The sequence below is a fragment of the Dendrobates tinctorius genome, unplaced genomic scaffold (genome assembly GCF_039654945.1).
Source record: "Dendrobates tinctorius isolate UK_male_01 unplaced genomic scaffold, ASM3965494v1 ptg000214l, whole genome shotgun sequence".
NCBI lineage: Eukaryota > Metazoa > Chordata > Amphibia > Anura > Dendrobatidae > Dendrobates > Dendrobates tinctorius.
In genome coordinates this window covers 6,000,001-6,027,890 of record NW_027361881.1, presented here as the reverse complement: position 1 = coordinate 6,027,890, position 27,890 = coordinate 6,000,001, and the positions used below count along the sequence as shown (strand labels likewise).

Sequence of the window (27,890 nt, the reverse complement as noted above, 5' to 3'; positions counted from 1 at the left end):
GCACTGGGGAAGGACAAAGGGAAGATGGCGTCTTATAACTCAGTCCTCGGGGTCTTTTATAAATCAGTCCGGCACGGATTTACCGTAATATCGCTAATTCTTATCACTAATGTAAGCAGACAAAACCACATCAGTAAAGGTCCCAGCTCATGATCGTCGCCATACATCCCAAGCAGCGGTAAGCCACAACTGTTCCCTCTCCATACACATGCACGCTCAGCCAGGATCATCATACTCGTCTTCAGTAAGAAACGCAGCATAAGCCACTGCTACATCTATCTTCCCACTTACCCAGACCCCTCTCAGTCTGCCTACCAATCCCCTCTCTGTCCGCCTCCTCCTTCCCAGACCCCTCTCAGTCTGCCTACCAATCCCCTCTCTGTCCGCCTCCTCCTTCCCAGACCCCTCTCAGTCCCACGCCAACTCCCCTGCAGACCCCTAATCTGTCTGACTCCACCATCCAAATTTTTCTCCCAGACCAAATCGTGACAGTCCGCTGAATGTAACTCAAAGACCCCCAAAGTAGATGCTGGCTGCGCTTGTATGTCTTTGTTGTCCCCTCTTTACAGGTACGTAAGGCGAGGTGCGTTCTCAGCCCTAGATGACAGCGCCGCGTGTCATCATACACAGGCGTCCGAGCCTCTGCACCTGACATACAGGTTTGGTGAGACTCCAGCTTCCTCCGTGGGGAATTACGTCTTTAAGACATTCTGACACACGACGTAGAGAAGCTGCGGCTCTGAGACGGCTACTCATCATTTTATGGGGAATTTACAGTAATTTGCTGACACCTAAATGGGTTTCCTGCCAAAAAACAAATATATATATCTATATATATGACAGTTCTGTCTCCTCAAGACATCCCCCAATGAGGGCCCTGTCTCCGAGCCAGCACTGCTGAGTAATGTGCGGTGAACCCGGCCCATGCACATATCAGAGAAAGGGAGAAAGTCCCACATCAGTACCATGATCACCGGCAACAACCTGTGCAGCTAGTCCCACATCAGTACCATGATCACCCGCAACAACCTGTGCAGCTAGTCCCACATCAGTACCATGATCACCGGCAACAACCTGTGCAGCTAGTCCCACATCAGTACCATGATCACCCGCAACAACCTGTGCAGCTAGTCCCACATCAGTACCATGATCACGTGCAACAACCTGTGCAGCTAGTCCCACATCAGTACCATGATCACCGGCAACAACCTGTGCAGCTAGTCCCACATCAGTACCATGATCACCCGCAACAACCTGTGCAGCTAGTCCCACATCAGTACCATGATCACCGGCAACAACCTGTGCAGCTAGTCCCACATCAGTACCATGATCACCCGCAACAACCTGTGCAGCTAGTCCCACATCAGTACCATGATCACGTGCAACAACCTGTGCAGCTAGTCCCACATCAGTACCATGATCACCCGCAACAACCTGTGCAGCTAGTCCCACATCAGTACCATGATCACCCGCAACAACCTGTGCAGCTAGTCCCACATCAGTACCATGATCACCCGCAACAACCTGTGCAGCTAGTCCCACATCAGTACCATGATCACCCGCAACAACCTGTGCAGCTAGTCCCACATCAGTACCATGATCACCCGCAACAACCTGTGCAGCTAGTCCCACATCAGTACCATGATCACCCGCAACAACCTGTGCAGCTAGTCCCACATCAGTACCATGATCACCCGCAACAACCTGTGCAGCTAGTCCCACATCAGTACCATGATCACCCGCAACAACCTGTGCAGCTAGTCCCACATCAGTACCATGATCACCCGCAACAACCTGTGCAGCTAGTCCCACATCAGTACCATGATCACCCGCAACAACCTGTGCTAGTCCCACATCAGTACCATGATCACCGGCAACAACCTGTGCAGCTAGTCCCATATCAGAACCATGATCACCGGCAACAACCTGTGCAGCTAGTCCCACATCAGTACCATGATCACCTGCAACAGCCTGTGCAGCTAGTCCCACATCAGCACCATGATCACACGCAACCTGTGCAGCTAGTCCCATATCAGTACCATGATCACGTGCAACAACCTGGGCAGCTATGCTCGATCCACAATTAAGGGGACTAAGTGCAGACCCTTCACCAAATTACAGGCAGGGAAAGTGATTAGGAGTCGGACCCCTGACGTTACGAGCGTGCACAGACAGTCAAGACTTTCCCCGCTCCTTCCCCTGCCTGCATCGCACCTTGGCTTTGTGCACCGCTTGTCTTTTCCCTTTAAGTTGCAGCCAGATGCGTCCGGGGTTCTTTCCACTTCCTGCTTCTTCATAGTTAAATTTCTCCAAAGACCCGAGAACGGTGAATGTCACCGGGAACAACATCTGCACCCGGCAGCGGCTCCGCTGCAGTGAGCAGCCCAGTTCTCCAGGGGCGGTAAATTCGTCCACCACGTCTGCGCCGGGGGTCTCGTCTTCTGCCCTGCTCCGCGCGGCCACGTCAGCCATCCCTGGTGTTAGGATCAGTCCGGAATGACGCTCATTGTGGACGCTGCAGACCTGGGAGAGGAGCGAGAATGCAAACATCAGACTATGTCATCACCAGGAGACAATCATTACTTCTACAGCGGACAGGTGTGAGGGTCCAGCACCACTGGTTTAACCAGAGGGAGCGCACTGGGGTCCAGGGCCACTATGACACCCCGTGAGCGAAACGTGAACCCAAAAACATCTAATGTTAGGGAGATAACAAGGAAAGGGGCGATTTACCTTTTCAGATGGAAATTCCTACTGACAGGGGGCGGAAATCAGGAGAGTAGTGACGGTGGGGGGGCGGTACACGGCAGGGTAGTGACGGTGGGGGGGCGGTACACGGCAGGGTAGTGACGGTGGGGGGGCGGTACACGGCAGGGTAGTGACGGTGGGGGGGCGGTACACGGCAGGGTAGTGACGGTGGGGGGGCGGTACACGGCAGGGTAGTGACGGTGGGGGGGCGGTACACGGCAGGGTAGTGACGGTGGGGGGGCGGTACACGGCAGGGTAGTGACGGTGGGGGGGCGGTACACGGCAGGGTAGTGACGGTGGGGGGGCGGTACACGGCAGGGTAGTGACGGTGGGGGGGCGGTACACGGCAGGGTAGTGACGGTGGGGGGGCGGTACACGGCAGGGTAGTGACGGTGGGGGGGCGGTACACGGCAGGGTAGTGACGGTGGGGGGGCGGTACACGGCAGGGTAGTGACGGTGGGGGGGCGGTACACGGCAGGGTAGTGACGGTGGGGGGGCGGTACACGGCAGGGTAGTGACGGTGGGGGGGCGGTACACGGCAGGGTAGTGACGGTGGGGGGGCGGTACACGGCAGGGTAGTGACGGTGGGGGGGCGGTACACGGCAGGGTAGTGACGGTGGGGGGGGCGGTACACGGCAGGGTAGTGACGGTGGGGGGGGCGGTACACGGCAGGGTAGTGACGGTGGGGGGGGCGGTACACGGCAGGGTAGTGACGGTGGGGGGGCGGTACACGGCAGGGTAGTGACGGTGGGGGGGCGCTATACGGCAGGGTAGTGACGGTGGGGGGGCGCTATACGGCAGGGTAGTGACGGTGGGGGGGCGCTATACGGCAGGGTAGTGACGGTGGGGGGCGCTATACGGCAGGGTAGTGACGGTGGGGGGCGCTATACGGCAGGGTAGTGACGGTGGGGGGCGGTATACGGCAGGGTAGTGACGGTGGGGGGCGGTATACGGCAGGGTAGTGACGGTGGGGGGCGGTATACGGCAGGGTAGTGACGGTGGGGGGCGGTATACGGCAGGGTAGTGACGGTGGGGGGCGGTATACGGCAGGGTAGTGACGGTGGGGGGCGGTATACGGCAGGGTAGTGACGGTGGGGGGCGGTATACGGCAGGGTAGTGACGGTGGGGGGCGGTATACGGCAGGGTAGTGACGGTGGGGGGCGGTATACGGCAGGGTAGTGACGGTGGGGGGCGGTATACGGCAGGGTAGTGACGGTGGGGGGCGGTATACGGCAGGGTAGTGACGGTGGGGGGCGGTATACGGCAGGGTAGTGACGGTGGGGGGCGGTATACGGCAGGGTAGTGACGGTGGGGGGCGGTATACGGCAGGGTAGTGACGGTGGGGGGCGGTATACGGCAGGGTAGTGACGGTGGGGGGCGGTATACGGCAGGGTAGTGACGGTGGGGGGCGGTATACGGCAGGGTAGTGACGGTGGGGGGCGGTATACGGCAGGGTAGTGACGGTGGGGGGCGGTATACGGCAGGGTAGTGACGGGGGGGGGGCGGTATACGGCAGGGTAGTGACGGGGGGGCGGTATACGGCAGGGTAGTGACGGTGGGGGGCGGTATACGGCAGGGTAGTGACGGTGGGGGGCGGTATACGGCAGGGTAGTGACGGTGGGGGGCGGTATACGGCAGGGTAGTGACGGTGGGGGGCGGTATACGGCAGGGTAGTGACGGTGGGGGGCGGTATACGGCAGGGTAGTGACGGTGGGGGGCGGTATACGGCAGGGTAGTGACGGTGGGGGGCGGTATACGGCAGGGTAGTGACGGTGGGGGGCGGTATACGGCAGGGTAGTGACGGTGGGGGGCGGTATACGGCAGGGTAGTGACGGTGGGGGGCGGTATACGGCAGGGTAGTGACGGTGGGGGGCGGTATACGGCAGGGTAGTGACGGTGGGGGGCGGTATACGGCAGGGTAGTGACGGTGGGGGGCGGTATACGGCAGGGTAGTGACGGTGGGGGGCGGTATACGGCAGGGTAGTGACGGTGGGGGGCGGTATACGGCAGGGTAGTGACGGGGGGGGGGCGGTATACGGCAGGGTAGTGACGGGGGGGGGGGCGGTATACGGCAGGGTAGTGACGGGGGGGCGGTATACGGCAGGGTAGTGACGGTGGGGGGCGGTATATAGCAGGGTAGTGACGGTGGGGGGCGGTATACAGCAGGGTAGTGACGGGGGGGCGGTATATAGCAGGGTAGTGACGGTGGGGGGCGGTATACGGCAGCCGTATACCCGTGTGTACAGGCCCGGTGCTCACCAGTCCATGCAGCCGCCGGTGTCCGGGCTCCGCTCTCTCCTCAGTCTCCGCAGCACAAACAGAAAGTGTCTCAGCCCAACAGTTCTCGCTGGAGGAAGCACTTCCGGGTTTGCGGGTCACCGCTCCCGCCACTAGAGGCCGCACTGCCTCTTCCTCACAGCGGTGGGCTCCGACAAGATGGCGGCGCTCAGTGTTGTGCCAGTGCTGGTCTGTGACTACAACCCCCAGCATTGACTTCCTGGCATTTCCCAGCTGCTGGAGGGCACAGATTGCACACCACCACTGCAGTGAAGCAGAGCCATATGTGTCCAGTCATCACCTCCACCTCACCTGTGACTGGAGAAACTCCTGCTTCTATGTCAGGGTGACTTTCCAACGCTTCATGTATCAGGAAAGCCCCAGAGAATGATGGTCGCCATGTGTGAGACTTCAGCTGACTGGGGGTGACTGCCGGAGCTGACACGTCTGCTCCCCCCGGGCTCCGCGCTGCCCGGATCGTTTTTGAAACATCATTTTTTATTGATTTTGTAATGAAGTTGCATATTACAAGTTATAAACATTGCATTGAATTGTTACAAAGAACTTATTTAAACCTGCTTATCACCTAAGCCTGAACAGAAGCAAAAATAAACTTAAGGGGCCTTTACACATGGTGAGATCGCTAGCGCCTCACCCATTTTGTGACGCAGCAGCGATATCGCTATGTGTGATACCTCCGACCGGCTCCCCCGCTGGCCGTCGCTGATCGTGCAGCTCCATTTCTCGTCGGGCCTTTCCTGATAGCAGCGACGCGTGGACGCGGGCGGGAGGACGTCATCATCGCCGCGTCTGACAGGTAAGTAGCGACCCCTGCGATGTCGCTGGTGAGATCTGCCTGTGTAAAAAGAAGGAGGTATCCAGCTCCGGAGATAAAATCCAAAATCGTTATTCAAACAAATTAAAAGGTAATGAGCTGCTTGATAACCGGTGTGTACTGGAGGAAGGAACGTCCTAATGACTGGACGCGTTTCGAACACGTGTGGTGCTCTTAGTCCTCAGTTTCACAAGGAGCAGTCTTGCAAAAGTTAAAATACTCCCCAAACAGGTGGTAAACAAATGAAAATAATTGCTCCACTAAGAAAAGGTTAACACCCAGATAACATGGCAGAAAAGAAACACATCACACATTTAAGTTACGACGGTGCGTGATGGTACAGACAGTAGTCAATAGTGCAACATAAATTCCTTCTTTAAGTTCAAGCCCAAAGGTGCTCGGGTGCTTAATAAATCCAAAATGCTTCCCTATCCCGCAATGTTTCTACCCCGTCTCCACCGCGTATATTACCATGCACCCATTGCATCAACACTAAATTGTGCAGCTCGTCTATTGTGCAGGGTTACACAATGGTTGGATATCTGAATGACAGCGTGACGATGCTCTGTAATCCCGTCTATTAATCTTCTGACCGTGGAGCCCACGTAGAGCAATCTGCACGCTGAACGCTCCATTATGGAGACCACACAATCGGAGTTGCAATTTAGAAAACTCTTAACTTTGAACTTCTTTATAGTTTTTGAGCAAGAAAAAAACAGAGGTTTTTAGAACGTAGACATGTTTTACAAGGAGATTGCCCACATCTAAAAAACCCTGTGGTGGACGACCAAGTGGAAACAGTTTTCGTCTGAACAGCGCCATAGAAGCTGGGGGATAAAGAATTAGCTAAAGTCGGGGCACGTCTGGAGACCATTCTAATACCATCCTTCAATATAGTGTCCAGAATATCGTCATCTCTCAGAATCTTGAGATTTCGATGTCAGAAATTGACTTGAAATGACTCCTATATGTAAGAGCCAGGACCGGCTGTTCTGAACAAAAATTAGGGTCATTACTTTTAGATTCAATCTGACATTTGGAATTTGGTTCAACAGTCGGTGAGATGAGTTCCGCTCTGGATTTTTTATCTACTATACTGAAAGCACGATTTACAGTCCAATCAGGATATTTTCTATTTTTGAGACGTTTTTTCAATGTTCCTTTTTTCACTATCAAAAATTGTATTGTCACTGCAATTTCTTTTTGCTCTGATGACCTCACCCACTGGAATTGATTGGATCGTATGTGGTGGGTGGAAGCTGCGTGCGTGAAGTATGGTGTTGCCTGCGGTTTTTTGGCGATACGTACAACTGCTGATAGTGTTAAAAGGGATACCAGTCCAACACAAATCCAAAAAAGTAATACTTTTTTTTATCAAATGTATGGGTAAATTTGAGATTGAAAGGATTATTATTGATGTAAGATTGGATAAGGAAACTGAATCACCTTGCCACACTAGTATCAGGTCATCAATGTACCTAGAATACCATTTGATGTTAGTAAAAAATGGATTATCTGTGCAAAGACGTTCTGTTCTTCCCACCACGCCATAACTAGATGCGCTACTGACGGGGAGAATTTAGCTCCCATTGAAACTCCACTTTTCTGGAGAAAATTTTTTGTCAAGCAAGAAAAAATTGTGAGATAAAAGAAAAGCAAGCACTGAGATGATATACACCCGCAACTCCTCATTGTATGAACCATAGTTATACACATGAAACTGAACGGCGTGCAAAGCGATTCTATGGGGAATGGACGTATATAGGGCAACCACATCACAAGTTAGCCATGACCATTCTGGGTCCCACGATACCCCACTGACCATACTTAATACATCCTTGGAATCCTTCCAGGAGTTCTCTGAACTAGTGGCTGCAAAATTGTGTCAAGCCATTCTCCTAAGTGTTCACTGAAGGATCCTATTCCCGATACAATGGGACGCATGGGGGGTGGAAACATATTTTTGTGCGTTTTTGGTAATGCATGCAAGATCGGAATGACTGGATTTAATACATGCAAATACTCTACTTGTTTGTTAGTGAAACAACCCTGACTGAGTCCTTCATCAATCACACATTTACACATTTTTGAAAATGCTGCTGAGGGGTCTGATTCAGGAAAATAATAAATATCACTATCTAGTAACATGTTATGGATAGCAGTTGCATAATCAGATTTGTTGAGAACCACTACAGATCCGCCCTTATCCGACATCTTAATAATGATATTGGTATTTGTTTTCAATTTGATTAAAGCATTTCGTTCATCTTTTGACAAGTTATGTTTATAAGAACGAGAAGGAATCTCTGATGCGAGATTACGCAAATCCCGTTCAATATTGTCCTGGAAACGATCCATAGAATCAGTTCTGGTGTGTACCGGATAAAAGGAAGGATTTCTGGTCTTAAAGGTGGAAATCACATTGTCATGTCGGTAGTGTCCAGATCCTTAAGGGTTAACAATCCATTTTGTTCCAGAAAACGTTTTCCAGCAAACTCATTGGTGACACTAATCGGAGTTGGGACCTGTGTTCTCTCCTCTGTGAAAAAATGTTTTTTCACCGTCCGGTCCCTGACAAATTTATTAATGTCTTTTAAAATAGAAAAAATATTTAAATCTGTGTTTGTTGGAGCAAAAACCTCTGTTGTTTCTTGCTCAAAAAACTATAAAGAAGTTCAAAGTTAAGAGTTTTCTAAATTGTAACTCCGATTGTGTGGTCTCCATAATGGAGCGTTCAGCGTGCAGATTGCTCTACGTGGGCTCCACGGTCAGAAGATTAATAGACGGGATTACAGAGCATCGTCACGCTGTCATTCAGATATCCAACCATTGTGTAACCCTGCACAATAGACGAGCTGCACAATTTAGTGTTGAAGCAATAGGTGCATGGTAATATACGCGGTGGAGACGGGGTAGAAACATTGCGGGATAGGGAAGCATTTTGGATTTATTAAGCACCCGAGCACCTTTGGGCTTGAACTTAAAGAAGGAATTTATGTTGCACTATTGACTACTGTCTGTACCATCACGCACCGTCGTAACTTAAATGTGTGATGTGTTTCTTTTCTGCCATGTTATCTGGGTGTTAACCTTTTCTTAGTGGAGCAATTATTTTCATTTGTTTACCACCTGTTTGGGGAGTATTTTAACTTTTGCAAGACTGCTCCTTGTGAAACTGAGGACTAAGAGCACCACACGTGTTCGAAACGCGTCCAGTCATTAGGACGTTCCTTCCTCCAGTACACACCGGTTATCAAGCAGCTCATTACCTTTTAATTTGTTTCAATAAAGATTTTGGATTTTATCTCCGGAGCTGGATACCTCCTTCTTTTTTCACAAGGACCTGACGTCCAGCAGAGACGCTTCCTTGCTCGGATAGAACTACTCATGTGCGGTGTGGACATCACTATAAGGGTGAGCGGAATCTACTTTTTTCTATTCAGATCTGCCTGTGTGCAGCTCACGAGCGAGCACTTAGCGATGCACCAGCGATCCTGACCGGGTCATCATATCGTGGTCGGGATCGCTGGTGCATCGCTAAGTGTAAAGGGGCCTTTCACAAATATAAAATTCTCAAACCCACTTACGTCCACGTTTCCATAGATCCCATTGACTGAAATCAGACACCTTCTCCTCCATACAGCTCCTATAGCACAGTTTACCCCGATTACCACTCAAATCCTCTAGTAGACACCACTCCGAACCCACAAAGGCGCTCACTAAGTCTTGACTTTCTCTGCTGGTCAGTGATGTTTCTATTTTCTCCATTTTTACAAAAATGTTTTCGTCATTTTATCTTTATTTCTTTCTGTTTCTCTTTTTTCCAAAAATAAGACGGATGTTAAACCTTCCTTGACCTCTTTTATCCCTGGGAGTGTTTTAGCTAGCCAGTGTGGCAGAATTTGCCCCGATCATTTCTATGTATGTACACTGTGAGCCGTCACATGAGACCCTACTCGTCTCCGCGGCGCTCACCCATGGCTGCAGCCCGGTGACTGGGCATTACCCCTGTTACACCCGGCTCGCAGGATTCCTGGACATTCATCTTGTTCCTCCTCCAAAGAAGAAAATCCAGTTCTGGTGACATTTACATCTGTGCACAATAGATGATAAACACCGAATCTCCACGTTCCTGCATCATCTCGGGGGATGTGGAGACGATCTATAGACATGTCATAGTATCTCACTCCTGCCTGCCAGCCCATCCGCTCATGGGCCATTCTCTCCAGTGTGCCCCCCATTCACACCCGTGTTTCTGCTGCTACGGCTTCTTCCCATTCAGTTCCAGGAAATGTCTCTTATCATCTCCTGCCTTTCCCCCATTCTTGTACTTCTTACCCTTCTCCGTGTGCCTCCTGCCCTCTGGTCCCATGTACAAGGCCGGGGTCAGAGTTGCCAGAAACTCAGACGACTCTCGCCCGTCAATACCCAGCACTTGGGAAAACAAAATCCAAAGTTTATTAAAAAAAAACCCAGTGGTGTCTCCATTTTTCGTGATCTCGGGTTGGGTGAGGGCTTATTTTTGCGTGCCAAGCTAACGTTTTTAATGATACCATTTTGGTGCAGATATGTTCTTTTATTCGCCCGTTATTGCATTTTAATGCAATGTTGTGGTGACAAAAAAACCCCCGTAATTCTGGCATTTTTAATTTTTTCTCCCGCGATCATGTGATGGGGGTCACTGATGGGCAGATTTCTGGCACGATTGCCAGAATCACATGTTAAATGCTGCTTTCAGAGTTTGACAGAGGCATTTCACGGTGTAATAGCCGCAGGAGGATAGCAATTCCACCCGCGGCTGTTACGGGCACATGTCAGCTGTTCAAAATAGCTGACATGGGCTGGGAAAGATTCCCACATCAAAGGGGGAGACATGACATGCGCTGTACTAGTACGGTGCATGTTATGAAAAGGTTAATTATAAAATGAAGCCTTGTAGCCAATCCTAACAGCGTGTCATATCCTCACTGTCAGGATTCAGCTCTGCTCGCAGGTTCCAGCAGTCATCACATGGACACTTCTCACATATGGGATTTTCATACTTGTGGTCATGTGACAATGAGATTCTCTTCCTGCCTCTCAGATTTTCAGTTAACATGGAGACTGAGGCCGGAGTCACACTAACCTGCGCAAAATACGCTCCGTATTTTACATGCGTAATACGGATGAATGACCCCTAAACAGTGCTCCGCATGTCATCCGCAATCAAGGTGCGGTCGCGTATTTTGCGCATGTCAGCATCCATATGTAATCCGTATGCCGAGATTTTCTCGCAGGCTTGCAAAATGGACATTTAACGGTTTTGAGGCCTGCTATCTATTTAAATCATTAGCCTGCACCCTATTTATTGGCTCAGGAACAGGTGGCTGCCTCCATTCTGGCCATTTGTGACCTTGCTTTCACGAGGTGTGTTGAGGTTGTATGTGCAACATGGCAGACAGTCTGAGTTTCAACACAACTGACCGTGTTCTCTTCAACTGGGTTTTGTCACGGCGCTTTGGCCAACCATACCCAGTGATTGTGGATCCGCGGAGGAGGAGACGCATGTGGGTCCATCCACTTTTGAGGCAACGACTCACAGGAGGTCATTTTCAGCCCCTCTATTCTTCTCTGTGGGATCATCCGGAAAAATTCTACCAATACTGTCGCATGAGCCTTGCAACATTTGATCTACTCTTGGAGACAGTGCGCCCTGGGATCCTGGGATAAGGTTTCAGGACACAAGGCTGCGCAAAGCGATATCTGCAGAGGAGCGACTTCTACTCACATCACGGTATGTACTACACAACCATGTTCTCCATGTTCATGATGTGTTGCCCAAAGTATGTATTTTTGGCTTCTTGTCCTAAGTTTAATGCCCTCATCTTATTCCAGATATATATAAACTTACAGACCAGAATGTTATGTGTAATATGTACTGAATATCACGTAGTGATTGTGCGACCAAATATGTGTGTGTTAGTAGATCTGAATCACTAACAAGTTTGGTATGTATGGACCTGTTTTTTGGTTAATTTGTGCATTCTAGAATGTTCCATTTCTGTTGTTCTTCAGCTTCCTGGCCACTGGCCTGTCTTATGCCGCCCTCCACCATGAGTTCCTCATTGGAAGATCTACCATTTCTGGCATGGTCAGGTCGACATGTAGTGAAATCTGGACAAGATTCCATCAACTCGTCATGCCCCAACCCAGGATGGAAGACTGGTTGAGGATATCAAGGGACTTTGAGGAGGACTGCCAGTTTCCTAATTGTATTGGGGCCCTTGATGGCAAACATATCCGGGTGCGGAAGCCGCCGAACTCTGGCTCCCAATTCTTCAATTATAAACAATACTTTTCTGTTGTATTGTTGGCTCTGGTAGACCCTCAATACAAGTTTATAATTGTTGACATTGGGGCCTATGGAAGGACGGGAGACTCTAGAGTCTTCAATACTTCCATCATGGCTCGGCGGCTACATACCAACCAGTTGGATTTCCCACCACCATTCCAGCTACCAGGCTCCCCCGAACAATCAGTCCCTTATGTCCTTGTGGCAGATGAGGCCTTTCAGTTATCGCGCAATGTCATGAGGCCATATCCCCGGCGCAACCTGGACCACAGGCGCTGAATTTTTAACTTGCGCCTATCACGTGCTAGGCGACTGGTGGAGTGTTCCTTTGGGATTCTTTGTGCCAAATGGCGGGTCCTACAGTCTGCCACTCAGCTGAGTGAACAAAATGTTAATGAAGTTGTGAAAGCCTGTGTGGTTCTTCATAACTTCACCAGGATACATGATTGTTCCTCCTCTGCTGGTGTTGTGCGTGGGTCAGACAATGTACGTAGGGCGAGACCACCTATGAACCCTCAACGTAGACCGCTCTCTGGCCTCAAAGTGCGTGATATTTTCACTAATTACTTTATGGCACCTCAGGGGGAACCTTCTTGGCCAGAGCATGCTGTGTCTATGTTATAATTTTTTGGTTTACGTCTGTCTAAATATATATTTCTTCCCCTTCTGATTCTATGACTGTTTAATTGCCTTGGTAAGCGTATGTTAGTATGCTGACACCGTTTTTTTTTTAATTGAGACAGAGACGTAAAATGTAGTAGACAAATGTTTACTTTTGCTTTTTTTTTTTCTTTAAGCAAAACATATTATTGCCATATGAGAAATGTTGCGTTGGCCCAAATTGGCCTTTGTGCAGATGTGAAAATTGAGTAGAATAAACAGTTTCCAACATAGAAAACAAAGAAAATACCATTAGGCAATACCAAAATGGCAATATTATACATTTTGGTACGACAGGGGAGGAGAAGGCGGAAGACCAGCCTGTGTTTGCTGCTGGCTACTTTGCCCAACATCGCCCTGTGTGGGGCATACTGTTGCCCATGATGTGGGTAGTGTACTGCCTCCTGGGATTGGGCTTGGTACTGGCCAGAGTGATACTGGAGAAGGGCTTCTTGTTGGGTCGGGTAGGCCTGTGTCTCATACCCACCAATATAGCCATGTCGTCCCCAACCAGGTAGGGACCAGCCTCCAACACTGGGTGGGAACAAGTGGCCATATTGGTGGGGTTGGCTAGAGCCAGACATATGTGGCTGCTGTTGGGAAGGTTGGGTAGGGGGAGGAAGGGGGTGAGGTGTAGGCCCACGTATTTGAGGATCCTCAGAGCCTGCTTGAGCAAGCATGTGTGTGGTCTAAGGCACATTAGATTTCTGGGTGAAAGCTGCCACCTCTCCAGATATTCAAATAACTCATATGGAGTATTGGGGTGTGTGCTTGCATCAAGCAGGATCTGAAAACATCCTCGAATATGGAGCCTCACCTCACGGGAAAGGCCATGAAGATAAAGGGCCAGGCTGTGTGAGTATGCCTCCTCGCCATCATCATTATTCACTCTAGCCAGATAGTTGAGGACCCCTGTGTCCACATTGGTCCGGGTATCTTGGACAGGGATCTGGCGCCTTCTTCTTCCTCGCCGGGATGGTCCAGCAGGCTGTGGGGATCTCCGGATCTGGGCAGTTGGGCTGCTGCTCATGTTGCCCTGCTCCTCCTGTATGGCTGATGGTGCAGCAGCAGACGGTCCTGGTGGTGGGGTTTGTGGCACAGGCACTGGGTTTTCCTGTGAGGATTCTTCACTCATGCTTCTTGGAGGGGGAGAAGATGGGCCAGCCACCTCATCCCCTACAGACCCAGGATCTATGATGGGCTCGGTATCTGAGCCCGTTCCTCTCTCCGTAAGGTTGGACTGAGTTCTGTTATGAAATCGAACAGAGCAACAAAAAACAAAAATCAATTTTTTTTGTCCCTGTAAAGTATTTGTGTAATGTGGTGTGAGGTATCTACTTACGGTCTCAGAACCAGAATAGGAGCGAGGAAGGAGAGGCGATCATAATAGATGTATTTCCTCTTTAGGTGGCCCGCATCACCACTCCTGGACCGCTGCTGACGCTCCCGCCTGTATTGGTCGCGGATGCTGCGCCAGCGTCTCATCACATCTTCCACTGCAATGTGACAGGAAATATTCTCAATTTCATATATTTGATATATCACATTTGCTACCAGTAGCCTAGGCATGTGGCCTTCTGGGGTGTGCTTTCTACCCAGGGTGGCATATAGAATTGGGGCATCCAGGCCAGATACACAGGGTCACAGTAGTTCAGGTATCAAGTAACTACACTTACTAACTTGGTTGGCCAAGAGGATGAGGAGCTTGTGGCCGGGGCCAAATGATGGCAGTGTCAAACCATGGGGCACATCAAAATCTACCCGCCTCATGAGGAAAAAAGTACAAGCACAGGAAGTTTTCATTCATCCCATTGGATTGTCGGAGCCAAGTGTGGATCCAAAAGACCTCACAACGCAGTAATCTCCCACCGACCCAGCACTTCCCACAGCTGAGGGTTTGTGACGCCGTGCTCCCCCTGTGATGCCGTGCTCCCCCTGTGAAGCCGTGCTCCCTCTGTGACGTTGTGCTCCCACTGTGACGCCGTGCTCCCCGTGACGCCGTGCTCCCTCTGTGATGTTGTGCTCCCCCTGTGACGCCGCTTTCCCACTGTGATGCCGTGCTCCCACTGTGACGCCGTGCTCCCCGTGACGCCGTGCTCCCCCTGTGACGCCGTGCTCCCCCTGTGACGCCGTGCTCCCCCTGTGACGCCGCTCTCCCACTGTGACGCCGTGCTCCCCGTGATGTTGTGCTCCCACTGTGACGCCGTGCTCGCTCTGCGACGCCGTGCTCCCTGTGACGCCGTGCTCCCCCTGTGACGCCGTGCTCCCTCTGTGACGTTGTGCTCCCCCTGTGACGCCGTGCTCCCCCTGTGACGCTGCTCTCCCACTGTGACGCCGTGCTCCCACTGTGACGCCGTGCTCCCCGTGACGCCGTGCTCCCCCTGTGACGTTGTGCTCCCACTGTGACGCCGTGCTCGCACTGCGACGCCGTGCTCCCCCTGTGACGCCGTCCTCCCTCTGTGACGTTGTGCTCCCCCTGTGACGCCGTGCTCCCCCTGTGACGCCGTGCTCCTCCTGTGATGCCGTGCTCCCTCTGTGACGTTGTGCTCCCCCTGTGACGCCGTGCTCCCCCTGTGACGCCGTGCTCCCCCTGTGACGCCGTGCTCCTCCTGTGACGCCGTGCTCCTCCTGTGACGCCGTGCTCCCCCTGTGACGCCGTGCTCCCCCTGTGACGCCGTGCTCCCACTGTGATGCCGTGCTCCCTCTGTGACGTTGTGCTCCCCCTGTGACGCCGTGCTCCCCCTGTGACGCCGTGCTCCTCCTGTGACGCCGTGCTCCTCCTGTGACGCCGTGCTCCCCCTGTGACGCCGTGCTCCCTCTGTGACGTTGTGCTCCCCCTGTGACGCCGTGCTCCCACTGTGACGCCGTGCTCCCCCTGTGACGCCGTGCTCCTCCTGTGACGCCGTGCTCCTCCTGTGACGCCGTGCTCCCCCTGTGACGCCGTGCTCCCTCTGTGACGTTGTGCTCCCCCTGTGACGCCGTGCTCCCACTGTGACGCCGTGCTCCCCCTGTGACGTTGTGCTCCCACTGTGACGTTGTGCTCCCCCTGTGACGCCGTGCTCCCCCTGTGACGCCGTGCTCCCCCTGACGCCGTGCTCCTCCTGTGACGCCGTGCTCCTCCTGTGACGCCGTGCTCCCCCTGTGACGCCGTGCTCCCTCTGTGACGTTGTGCTCCCCCTGTGACGCCGTGCTCCCACTGTGACGCCGTGCTCCCCCTGTGACGTTGTGCTCCCACTGTGACGCCGTGCTCCCACTGTGACGCCGTGCTCCCCGTGACGTTGTGCTCCCACTGTGACGCCGTGCTCCCCGTGACGTTGTGCTCCCTCTGTGACGTTGTGCTCCCCCTGTGACGCCGTGCTCCCACTGTGACGCCGTGCTCCCCCTGTGACGTTGTGCTCCCACTGTGACGCCGTGCTCCCCGTGACGTTGTGCTCCCACTGTGACGCCATGCTCGCTCTGCGACGCCGTACTTTTCCTATGCCATGCTCCCCTGTGACGTCATGCTCTGTCTCTGACGCATGTAAAAATGCAGTTGAATTGTCCATTGCAAACTAGCAATTCTGTGCTAAAAAATGCAGCAAAAAGGCATAAAGGGGAAAACATATAAAAAACCCTTCAATAATCAGAGCTGATCGCTGTGGTGTCTTTTCTTGCAGTCGCCTGAAGAAGGAATCGCACCAAGAGGGAACTCTCCTCGTGCGCTGAGGACGTCACCTGTATTCATGTATCACAAAGTGACAAGCTAAGTATTTGCCCTCCTGATGACCGTCCTGCAGAGGCGAAACGCGTGGAGTTTATGTGGCACATACATGTTGTCTCTTTGATGGAGCCACATTGTGCTCAGTGTGAGGGTCTGCTCATGGTGTGGGTGCTGGCTCTGCCTGGGGGTACGGCTTGGGTAACACAGAGCATTGATGCTGTGGATAGCTTATGATACACGATAGATGATAGAATTCCAAAATATCAAGATTTACCACCTACATTTAGCAGATGTATAGGGGTATATGGGCTGCCACCCTCCGCTGGCAGGCAGGGCGGGCCCAGGCATCGGAGCAGGGTCAGGCCCTTTCTACCCAGTGCCTTTCCTATAATGGGATTGAGCTGACGGCACTGATTGGTAATTTTAGATTGATTAATAGTTATCTTTTAATATGGTGGAATAATTGTGAATTTGTGGATATTGCACACTCCCAAACTACTTTCTTGAACTGTGAATTAAACACATCATAAGTCACAACTACAGTGTGTGACCGCTGCAGCCAATCACTGAGCTCCTTGGTGATGCTTAGTAGATGGTATGAGCCCAGTGATTGGCTGCAGCAGTCACACGCTGTAGTTGTGATGTCACAAAGGCCAGTTCTGTGGTACAGAGGCCGTGCTGGGGTACACGGGCGGTGCTGCGGTACACAGGTAATGCTGGGGTACACAGGGCAGTTCTCGGGTACAGGGGGGCAGTGCTTGGGTACCGGGGGCAGTGCTGGGGTATAGGGGTCAGTGCTGGGGTACAGGGGTCAGTGCTGGGGTACAGGGGTCAGTGCTGGGGTACACAGGTAATGCTGGGGTACACTGGGCAGTTCTTGGGTACAGGGGGGCAGTACTTGGGCACCGGGGTCAGTGCTGGGGTACCGGGGGCAGTGCTGGGGTACAGGGGGCAGTGCTGGGGTACAGGGGGCAGTTCTCGGGTACAGGGGGGCAGTGCTGGGGTACAGGGGTCAGTGCTGGGGTACCGGGGGGCAGTGCTGGGGTACAGGGGGGCAGTGCTGGGGTAGACAGGTAGTGCTGGGGTACAGGGGGCAGTGCTGGGGTACAGGGGGGCAGTGCTGGGGTACAGGGGGGCAGTGCTGGGGCACCGGGGGGCAGTGCTGGGGTACAGGGGGCAGTTCTGGGGCACCGGGGGGCAGTGCTGGGGTACAGGGGGGCAGTGCTGGGGTACACAGGTAATGCTGGGGCACCGGGGGGCAGTGCTGGGGTACAGGGGGGCAGTGCTGGGGTACACAGGTAATGCTGGGGTACAGGGGGTCAGTGCTGGGGTACAGGGGGCAGTGCTGGGGCACCGGGGGGCAGTGCTGGGGTACAGGGGGGCAGTGCTGGGGTACAGGGGGGCAGTGCTGGGGCACCGGGGGGCAGTGCTGGGGTACACAGGTAATGCTGGGGTACAGGGGGTCAGTACTGGGGCACAGGGGGCAGTGCTGGGGTACACAGGTAATGCTGGGGTACAGGGGGTCAGTGCTGGGGTACAGGGGGGCAGTGCTGGGGTACAGGGGGGCAGTGCTGGGGTACACAGGTAATGCTGGGGTACAGGGGGTCAGTGCTGGGGTACAGGGGGGCAGTGCTGGGGTACAGGGGGGCAGTGCTGGGGCACAGGGGGCAGTGCTGGGGCACCGGGGGGCAGTGCTGGGGTACAGGGGGGCAGTGCTGGGGTACACAGGTAATGCTGGGGCACCGGGGGGCAGTGCTGGGGTACAGGGGGCAGTGCTGGGGTACAGGGGGGCAGTGCTGGGGTACAGGGGGGCAGTGCTGGGGTACACAGGTAATGCTGGGGTACAGGGGGGCAGTGCTGGGGTACACAGGTAATGCTGGGGTACAGGGGTTCAGTGCTGGGGCACAGGGGGCAGTGCTGGGGTACAGGGGGGCAGTGCTGGGGTACACAGGTAATGCTGGGGTACAGGGGGTCAGTGCTGGGGCACAGGGGGGCAGTGCTGGGGTACAGGGGGGCAGTGCTGGGGTGCAGGGGGCAGTGCTGGGGTACACAGGTAATGCTGGGGCACCGGGGGGCAGTGCTGGGGTACAGGGGGGCAGTGCTGGGGTACACAGGTAATGCTGGGGTACAGGGGGGCAGTGCTGGGGTACACAGGTAATGCTGGGGTACAGGGGGTCAGTGCTGGGGCACAGGGGGTAGTGCTGGGGTACAGGGGGGCAGTGCTGGGGTACACAGGTAATGCTGGGGTACAGGGGGGCAGTGCTGGGGCACAGGGGGCAGTGCTGGGGTACACAGGTAATGCTGGGGTACAGGGGGTCAGAGCTGGGGCACAGGGGGCAGTGCTGGGGTATTGGAGGCAGTTCTCGGGTACAGGGGGCAGTGCTGGGGTACAGGGGGGCAGTGCTGAGGTACAGGGGGGCAGTGCTGAGGTACAGGGGGGCAGTGCTGGGGTACAGGGGGGCAGTGCTGGGGTACAGGGGGGCAGTGCTGGGGTACAAGGGGGCAGTGCTGGGGTACAGGGGGCAGTGCTGGGGTACACAGGTAATGCTGGGGTACAGGGGGTCAGTGCTGGGGCACAGGGGGGCAGTGCTGGGGTACAGGGGGGCAGTGCTGGGGTACAGGCGGCAGTGCTGGGGTACACAGGTAATGCTGGGGCACCGGGGGGCAGTGCTGGGGTACAGGGGGGCAGTGCTGGGGTACAGGGAGGCAGTGCTGGGGTACAGGGGGGCAGTGCTGGGGTACACAGGTAATGCTGGGGTACAGGGGGGCAGTGCTGGGGTACACAGGTAATGCTGGGGTACAGGGGGTCAGTGCTGGGGCACAGGGGCAGTGCTGGGGTACACAGGTAATGCTGGGGTACAGGGGGTCAGTACTGGGGCACAGGGGGCAGTGCTGGGGTACAGAGGGGCAGTGCTGGGGCACAGGGGGCAGTGCTGGGGTATTGGAGGCAGTGCTGGGGTACAGGGGGCAGTGCTGGGGTACAGGGGGGCACTGCTGGGGTACCGGGGGGCAGTGCTGGGGTACAGGGGGGCAGTGCTGGGGTACAGGGGGGCAGTGCTGGGGTACAGGGGGGCAGTGCTGGGGTACACAGGTAATGGTGGGGTACAGGGGGTCAGAGCTGGGGCACAGGGGGCAGTGCTGGGGTATTGGAGGCAGTTCTCGGGTACAGGGGGCAGTGCTGGGGTACAGGGGGGCAGTGCTGAGGTACAGGGGGGCAGTGCTGGGGTACCGGGGGGCAGTGCTGGGGTACCGGGGGGCAGTGCTGGGGTACAGGGGGGCAGTGCTGGGGTACAGGGGGGCAGTGCTGGGGTACACAGGTAATGCTGGGGTACAGGGGGTCAGTGCTGGGGCACAGGGGGACAGTGCTGGGGTACAGGGGGGCAGTGCTGGGGTGCAGGGGGCAGTGCTGGGGTACACAGGTAATGCTGGGGCACCGGGGGGCAGTGCTGGGGTACAGGGGGGCAGTGCTGGGGTACAGGGGGCAGTGCTGGGGTACAGGGGGGCAGTGCTGGGGTACACAGGTAATGCTGGGGTACAGGGGGGCAGTGCTGGGGTACACAGGTAATGCTGGGGTACAGGGGGGCAGTGCTGGGGTACACAGGTAATGCTGGGGTACAGGGGGGCAGTGCTGGGGTACACAGGTAATGCTGGGGTACAGGGGGTCAGTGCTGGGGCACAGGGGGCAGTGCTGGGGTACAGAGGGGCAGTGCTGGGGCACAGGGGGGCAGTGCTGGGGTACACAGGTAATGCTGGGGTACAGGGGGTCAGTGCTGGGGTACAGGGGGGCAGTGCTGGGGTACAGGGGGGCAGTGCTGGGGCACCGGGGGGCAGTGCTGGGGTACAGGGGGGCAGTGCTGGGGTACAGGGGGCAGTGCTGGGGTACACAGGTAATGCTGGGGCACCGGAGGGCAGTGCTGGGGTACAGGGGGCAGTGCTGGGGTACACAGGTAATGCTGGGGTACAGGGGGTCAGTGCTGGGGTACAGGGGGCAGTGCTGGGGTACACAGGTAATGCTGGGGTACAGGGGGTCAGTGCTGGGGTACAGGGGGCAGTGCTGGGGCACCGGGGGGCAGTGCTGGGGTACAGGGGGGCAGTGCTGGGGTACACAGGTAATGCTGGGGTACAGGGGGGCAGTGCTGGGGTACAGGGGGCAGTGCTGGGGTACACAGGTAATGCTGGGGTACAGGGGGTCAGTGCTGGGGTACAGGGGGGCAGTGCTGGGGCACCGGGGGGCAGTGCTGGGGTACAGGGGGGCAGTGCTGGGGTACAGGGGGCAGTGCTGGGGTACACAGGTAATGCTGGGGCACCGGAGGGCAGTGCTGGGGTACAGGGGGCAGTGCTGGGGTACACAGGTAATGCTGGGGTACAGGGGGTCAGTGCTGGGGTACAGGGGGCAGTGCTGGGGTACACAGGTAATGCTGGGGTACAGGGGGTCAGTGCTGGGGTACAGGGGGCAGTGCTGGGGCACCGGGGGGCAGTGCTGGGGTACAGGGGGGCAGTGCTGGGGTACACAGGTAATGCTGGGGTACAGGGGGGCAGTGCTGGGGTACAGGGGGCAGTGCTGGGGTACACAGGTAATGCTGGGGTACAGGGGGTCAGTGCTGGGGCACAGGGGGCAGTGCTGGGGTACCGGGGGGGCAGTGCTGGGGCACAGGGGGCAGTGCTGGGGTACAGGGGGGCAGTGCTGGGGTACACAGGTAATGCTGGGGTACAGGGGGTCAGTGCTGGGGTACACAGGTAATGCTGGGGTACAGGGGGTCAGTGCTGGGGCACAGGGGGTCAGTGCTGGGGTACAGAGGGCAGTGCTGGGGTACAGAGGGCAGTGCTGGGGTACAGGGGGGCAGTGCTGGGGTACAGGGGTCAGTGCTGGGGTACCGGGGGGCAGTGCTGGGGTACAGGGGGGCAGTGCTGGGGTAGACAGGTAGTGCTGGGGTAGACAGGTAGTGCTGGGGCACCGGGGGGCAGTGCTGGGGTACAGGGGGGCAGTGCTGGGGCACCGGGGGGCAGTGCTGGGGCACCGGGGGGCAGTGCTGGGGTACAGGGGGGCAGTGCTGGGGTAGACAGGTAGTGCTGGGGTACAGGGGGCAGTGCTGGGGCACCGGGGGGCAGTGCTGGGGTACAGGGGGGCAGTGCTGGGGTACAGGGGGGCAGTGCTGGGGTAGACAGGTAGTGCTGGGGTACAGGGGGCAGTGCTGGGGCACCGGGGGGCAGTGCTGGGGTACAGGGGGGCAGTGCTGGGGTACCGGGGGGCAGTGCTGGGGTACAGGGGGGCAGTGCTGGGGTACAGGGGGGCAGTGCTGGGGTACAGGGGGCAGTGCTGGGGTACACAGGTAATGCTGGGGTACAGGGGGGCAGTGCTGGGGTACAGGGGGCAGTGCTGGGGCACCGGGGGGCAGTGCTGGGGTACAGGGGGGCAGTGCTGGGGTACAGGGGGGCAGTGCTGGGGTACAGGGGGGCAGTGCTGGGGTACAGGGGGCAGTGCTGGGGTACACAGGTAATGCTGGGGTACAGGGGGTCAGTGCTGGGGCACAGGGGGCAGTGCTGGGGTACCGGGGGGGCAGTGCTGGGGCACAGGGGGCAGTGCTGGGGTACAGGGGGGCAGTGCTGGGGTACAGGGGGGCAGTGCTGGGGTACACAGGTAATGCTGGGGTACAGGGGGTCAGTGCTGGGGTACACAGGTAATGCTGGGGTACAGGGGGTCAGTGCTGGGGCACAGGGGGTCAGTGCTGGGGTACAGAGGGCAGTGCTGGGGTACAGGGGGCAGTGCTGGGGTACAGGGGGGCAGTGCTGGGGTACAGGGGTCAGTGCTGGGGTACCGGGGGGCAGTGCTGGGGTACAGGGGGGCAGTGCTGGGGTACAGGGGGCAGTGCTGGGGTAGACAGGTAGTGCTGGGGTACAGGGGGCAGTGCTGGGGCACCGGGGGGCAGTGCTGGGGTACAGGGGGGCAGTGCTGGGGTACAGGGGGCAGTGCTGGGGTAGACAGGTAGTGCTGGGGTACAGGGGGCAGTGCTGGGGCACCGGGGGGCAGTGCTGGGGTACAGGGGGGCAGTGCTGGGGTACAGGGGGCAGTGCTGGGGTACCGGGGGTCAGTGCTGGGGTACAGGGGGGCAGTGCTGGGGCACAGGGGGCAGTGCTGGGGTACAGGGGGTCAGTGCTGGGGTACAGGGGGGCAGTGCTGGGGTACACAGGTAATGATGGGGTACAGGGGGGCAGTGCTGGGGTACAGGGGGCAGTGCTGGGGTACAGGGGGGCAGTGCTGGGGTACAGGGGGGCAGTGCTGGGGTACACAGGTAATGCTGGGGTACAGGGGGTCAGTGCTGGGGTACAGGGGGCAGTGCTGGGGTAGACAGGTAGTGCTGGGGTACAGGGGGCAGTGCTGGGGCACCGGGGGGCAGTGCTGGGGTACAGGGGGGCAGTGCTGGGGCACCGGGGGGCAGTGCTGGGGTACAGGGGGGCAGTGCTGGGGTACAGGGGGCAGTGCTGGGGTACCGGGGGTCAGTGCTGGGGTACCGGGGGTCAGTGCTGGGGTACAGGGGGGCAGTGCTGGGGCACAGGGGGCAGTGCTGGGGTACAGGGGGTCAGTGCTGGGGTACACAGGTAATGATGGGGTACAGGGGGGCAGTGCTGGGGTACAGGGGGCAGTGCTGGGGTACAGGGGGTCAGTGCTGGGGTACACAGGTAATGATGGGGTACAGGGGGGCAGTGCTGGGGTACAGGGGGCAGTGCTGGGGTACAGGGGGGCAGTGCTGGGGTACAGGGGGTCAGTGCTGGGGTACAGGGGGTCAGTGCTGGGGTACACAGGTAATGATGGGGTACAGGGGGTCAGTGCTGGGGTACAGGGGGCCAGTGCTGGGGTACAGGGGGGCAGTGCTGGGGTACAGGGGGGGAGTGCTGGGGTACACAGGTAATGCTGGGGTACAGGGGGTCAGTGCTGGGGTACAGGGGGGCAGTGCTGGGGTACACAGGTAATGATGGGGTACAGGGGGGCAGTGCTGGGGTACAGGGGGGCAGTGCTGTGGCACAGGGGGCAGTTCTCGGGTACCGGGGTAGTGAGGAGAGATAATTTTTAAAGAGTGAGGGTTAACTGCTGGAATACTGGACAGCCCCTTTAATAATGCGCTGTGTAAAGGGGTGTGGCCTATATGAACGGGGTGTGGCTAACAGCTGATGTTATTTAACCACTTACACGCTGAATCAATCTCTGAGAACATTTTGGAGGCGCACGGATGTCGCGCCCCGTGTTGTCAGGTTGCCATGGCAGCCGTCCCCGCCATCTTGGTGCTCCCATATTGCCGCGGGTAGCTCCCTGGCTCCTGCTGTACACTGCACCAGTGACGTAACGTGCAGCGGCCCGGAGACTAGTGGTCTGATCTGCGGCCCAGGCGCGGACGCTCAGCCCCACTGCCGCTGTCAATCACCGGGCGGCCCCGCCCACTGCACAGCTGATAAGTCCCGCCCCTGCAAACGTCACCGTGATTGATCAGGACAGGAACCAATGAGGTGGCGTATAACCCTGCGACTGTGTGACCACGCCCACTAGCGCCATTCTGCGCAGACAGACGCCTCTGCCGGCCAATCAGCAGGAGCGGCGGTCGCCATGGTTGCAGGCGGGGAGGATATCCGTTGCTAGGGGCGGAAGCGGCTGGCGGGGTTGTTGTCAGTGCAGATGAGAGGCGGCGGGATGACGATCTGCGGGACACGATAAAGCGGGCCGGCGGCATCAGCGAAGGACGGCAGCAGCGCATCGGAGGCGGGGGACATGAGATAGCGGAGGTAGGGCGTGTGCGGCGGGAGCGGCCCCGGGTCACAGGCCCAGACCTGCCGCTCCCCGGCCTGCTGGCACTGCTGTCACCAGCTGGCCAATCAGAGACCTGGTCCCACCCCCTGTGCAGCGAGCCCGCCAATCACAGGGCGAGCTGAGTGATTGACAGCAAGGAAGCGTCGTGTCCCAGAGAGCAGGGTGTGCGGGGCTGCTACTGATATAACCGCGGAGATGGCAGCCAGTGTGGAGATATATATAGTGTGTGTACTGTGTGTGTATATATAGTGTGTGTACTGTGTGTGTATATATAGTGTGTGTATATATAGTGTGTACTGTGTGTGTGTATATATAGTGTGTGTACTGTGTGTATATATAGTGTGTGTACTGTGTGTGTATATAGTGTGTGTACTGTGTGTGTATATATAGTGTGTGTATATATAGTGTGTACTGTGTGTGTATATAGTGTGTGTACTGTGTGTGTATATATAGTGTGTGTATATATAGTGTGTACTGTGTGTGTATATATAGTGTGTGTATATATAGTGTGTACTGTGTGTGTATATATAGTGTGTGTACTGTGTGTGTGTACTGTGTGTGTATATATAGTGTGTGTACTGTGTGTGTATATATAGTGTGTGTACTGTGTGTGTGTATATAGTGTGTGTACTGTGTGTGTGTATATAGTGTGTGTACTGTGTGTGTATATATAGTGTGTGTACTGTGTGTGTATATATAGTGTGTGTACTGTGTGTGTGTATATAGTGTGTGTACTGTGTGTGTGTATATAGTGTGTGTACTGTGTGTGTGTATATAGTGTGTGTACTGTGTGTGTGTATATAGTGTGTGTATATAGTGTGTGTACTGTGTGTGTATATATAGTGTGTGTACTGTGTGTGTGTATATAGTGTGTGTACTGTGTGTGTATATATAGTGTGTGTACTGTGTGTGTATATAGTGTGTGTACTGTGTGTGTATATAGTGTGTGTACTGTGTGTGTATATATAGTGTGTGTACTGTGTGTGTATATATAGTGTGTACTGTGTGTATATATAGTGTGTGTACTGTGTGTGTATATAGTGTGTGTACTGTGTGTGTGTATATAGTGTGTGTACTGTGTGTGTATATATAGTGTGTGTACTGTGTGTGTATATATAGTGTGTGTACTGTGTGTGTGTATATAGTGTGTGTACTGTGTGTGTGTATATAGTGTGTGTACTGTGTGTGTGTATATAGTGTGTGTACTGTGTGTGTGTATATAGTGTGTGTACTGTGTGTGTGTATATAGTGTGTGTACTGTGTGTGTGTATATAGTGTGTGTACTGTGTGTGTATATATAGTGTGTGTACTGTGTGTGTGTATATAGTGTGTGTACTGTGTGTGTGTATATAGTGTGTGTACTGTGTGTGTGTATATAGTGTGTGTACTGTGTGTGTATATATAGTGTGTGTACTGTGTGTGTATATATAGTGTGTGTATATATAGTGTGTGTACTGTGTGTGTATATATAGTGTGTGTACTGTGTGTGTATATATAGTGTGTACTGTGTGTGTGTATATAGTGTGTGTACTGTGTGTGTATATATAGTGTGTGTACTGTGTGTATATATAGTGTGTGTACTGTGTGTGTATATAGTGTGTGTACTGTGTGTATATATAGTGTGTGTACTGTGTGTGTATATATAGTGTGTACTGTGTGTGTATATATAGTGTGTGTACTGTGTGTGTATATATAGTGTGTGTACTGTGTGTGTATATATAGTGTGTGTACTGTGTGTATATATAGTGTGTACTGTGTGTGTATATATAGTGTGTGTACTGTGTGTGTATATATAGTGTGTGTACTGTGTGTATATATAGTGTGTGTACTGTGTGTGTATATATAGTGTGTGTACTGTGTGTGTATATATAGTGTGTGTACTGTGTGTGTGTATATAGTGTGTGTACTGTGTGTGTGTATATAGTGTGTGTACTGTGTGTGTGTATATAGTGTGTGTACTGTGTGTGTGTATATAGTGTGTGTACTGTGTGTGTGTATATAGTGTGTGTACTGTGTGTATATATAGTGTGTGTACTGTGTGTGTATATAGTGTGTGTACTGTGTGTGTATATATAGTGTGTGTACTGTGTGTGTATATATAGTGTGTGTACTGTGTGTGTATATATAGTGTGTGTACTGTGTGTGTGTATATAGTGTGTGTACTGTGTGTGTATATATAGTGTGTGTACTGTGTGTGTATATATAGTGTGTGTACTGTGTGTATATATAGTGTGTGTACTGTGTGTGTATATAGTGTGTGTACTGTGTGTGTATATATAGTGTGTGTACTGTGTGTGTGTATATAGTGTGTGTACTGTGTGTGTGTATATAGTGTGTGTACTGTGTGTGTATATATAGTGTGTGTACTGTGTGTGTATATATAGTGTGTGTACTGTGTGTGTATATATAGTGTGTGTACTGTGTGTGTGTATATAGTGTGTGTACTGTGTGTGTATATATAGTGTGTGTACTGTGTGTATATATAGTGTGTGTACTGTGTGTGTGTGTATATAGTGTGTGTACTGTGTGTGTGTATATAGTGTGTGTACTGTGTGTGTGTATATAGTGTGTGTACTGTGTGTGTATATATAGTGTGTGTACTGTGTGTGTATATATAGTGTGTGTACTGTGTGTGTATATATAGTGTGTGTACTGTGTGTATATATAGTGTGTGTACTGTGTGTGTATATAGTGTGTGTACTGTGTGTGTGTGTACTGTGTGTGTATATATAGTGTGTGTACTGTGTGTGTATATATAGTGTGTGTACTGTGTGTGTATATAGTGTGTGTATATATAGTGTGTGTACTGTGTGTATATATAGTGTGTGTACTGTGTGTGTATATAGTGTGTGTACTGTGTGTGTGTGTACTGTGTGTGTATATATAGTGTGTGTACTGTGTGTGTATATATAGTGTGTGTACTGTGTGTGTATATATAGTGTGTGTACTGTGTGTGTGTATATAGTGTGTGTACTGTGTGTGTATATATAGTGTGTGTACTGTGTGTGTATATATAGTGTGTGTACTGTGTGTGTATATATAGTGTGTGTACTGTGTGTGTATATAGTGTGTGTACTGTGTGTGTATATATAGTGTGTACTGTGTGTGTATATATAGTGTGTGTACTGTGTGTGTATATATAGTGTGTGTACTGTGTGTGTATATATAGTGTGTGTACTGTGTGTGTATATATAGTGTGTGTACTGTGTGTGTATATATAGTGTGTGTACTGTGTGTGTGTATATAGTGTGTGTACTGTGTGTGTGTATATAGTGTGTATATATATAGTGTGTGTACTGTGTGTGTATATATAGTGTGTGTACTGTGTGTGTGTATATAGTGTGTGTACTGTGTGTGTGTATATAGTGTGTGTACTGTGTGTGTGTATATAGTGTGTGTACTGTGTGTGTGTATATAGTGTGTGTACTGTGTGTGTGTATATAGTGTGTGTACTGTGTGTGTGTATATAGTGTGTGTACTGTGTGTGTGTATATAGTGTGTGTACTGTGTGTGTGTATATAGTGTGTGTACTGTGTGTGTG

At 54.0% G+C, this 27,890-nt stretch overlaps 3 protein-coding genes across 4 annotated transcripts in view; 1 reads left to right on the top strand and 2 right to left on the bottom strand.

The window, feature by feature from the left end:
- Positions 1–5,253, bottom strand: part of N4BP1 (NEDD4 binding protein 1) — a 29,986-nt gene extending 24,733 nt beyond the window's left edge. For both annotated transcript variants that reach the window (XM_073554984.1, XM_073554985.1), the window contains exons 1-2: positions 5,008–5,253; positions 2,215–2,523 (exon numbers count right to left, since the gene is read on the bottom strand). In XM_073554984.1, coding sequence (XP_073411085.1) covers positions 2,215–2,523; positions 5,008–5,238 — 540 coding nt within the window. In that variant the 5' untranslated portion in view covers positions 5,239–5,253. The remainder of the gene's footprint in view (positions 1–2,214; positions 2,524–5,007) is intronic.
- A 7,691-nt stretch (positions 5,254–12,944) lies between these two features.
- LOC141058768 (uncharacterized) lies at positions 12,945–24,026 on the bottom strand. The gene is made up of 3 exons (XM_073554982.1): positions 23,738–24,026; positions 14,194–14,347; positions 12,945–14,098 (listed from the first exon to the last, which is right to left on the bottom strand). The coding sequence occupies exons 1-3, from the start codon at positions 23,760–23,762 to the stop codon at positions 13,189–13,191; spliced, it is 1,089 nt and encodes a 362-aa protein (XP_073411083.1). The 5' UTR covers positions 23,763–24,026; the 3' UTR covers positions 12,945–13,188.
- A 146-nt stretch (positions 24,027–24,172) lies between these two features.
- The window catches only part of AKTIP (AKT interacting protein), a 22,813-nt gene continuing 19,095 nt past the window's right edge, over positions 24,173–27,890 (top strand). The window contains exon 1 of the mRNA XM_073554983.1: positions 24,173–24,324. The gene's annotated coding sequence lies outside the window, so the exon portion shown is untranslated. The remainder of the gene's footprint in view (positions 24,325–27,890) is intronic.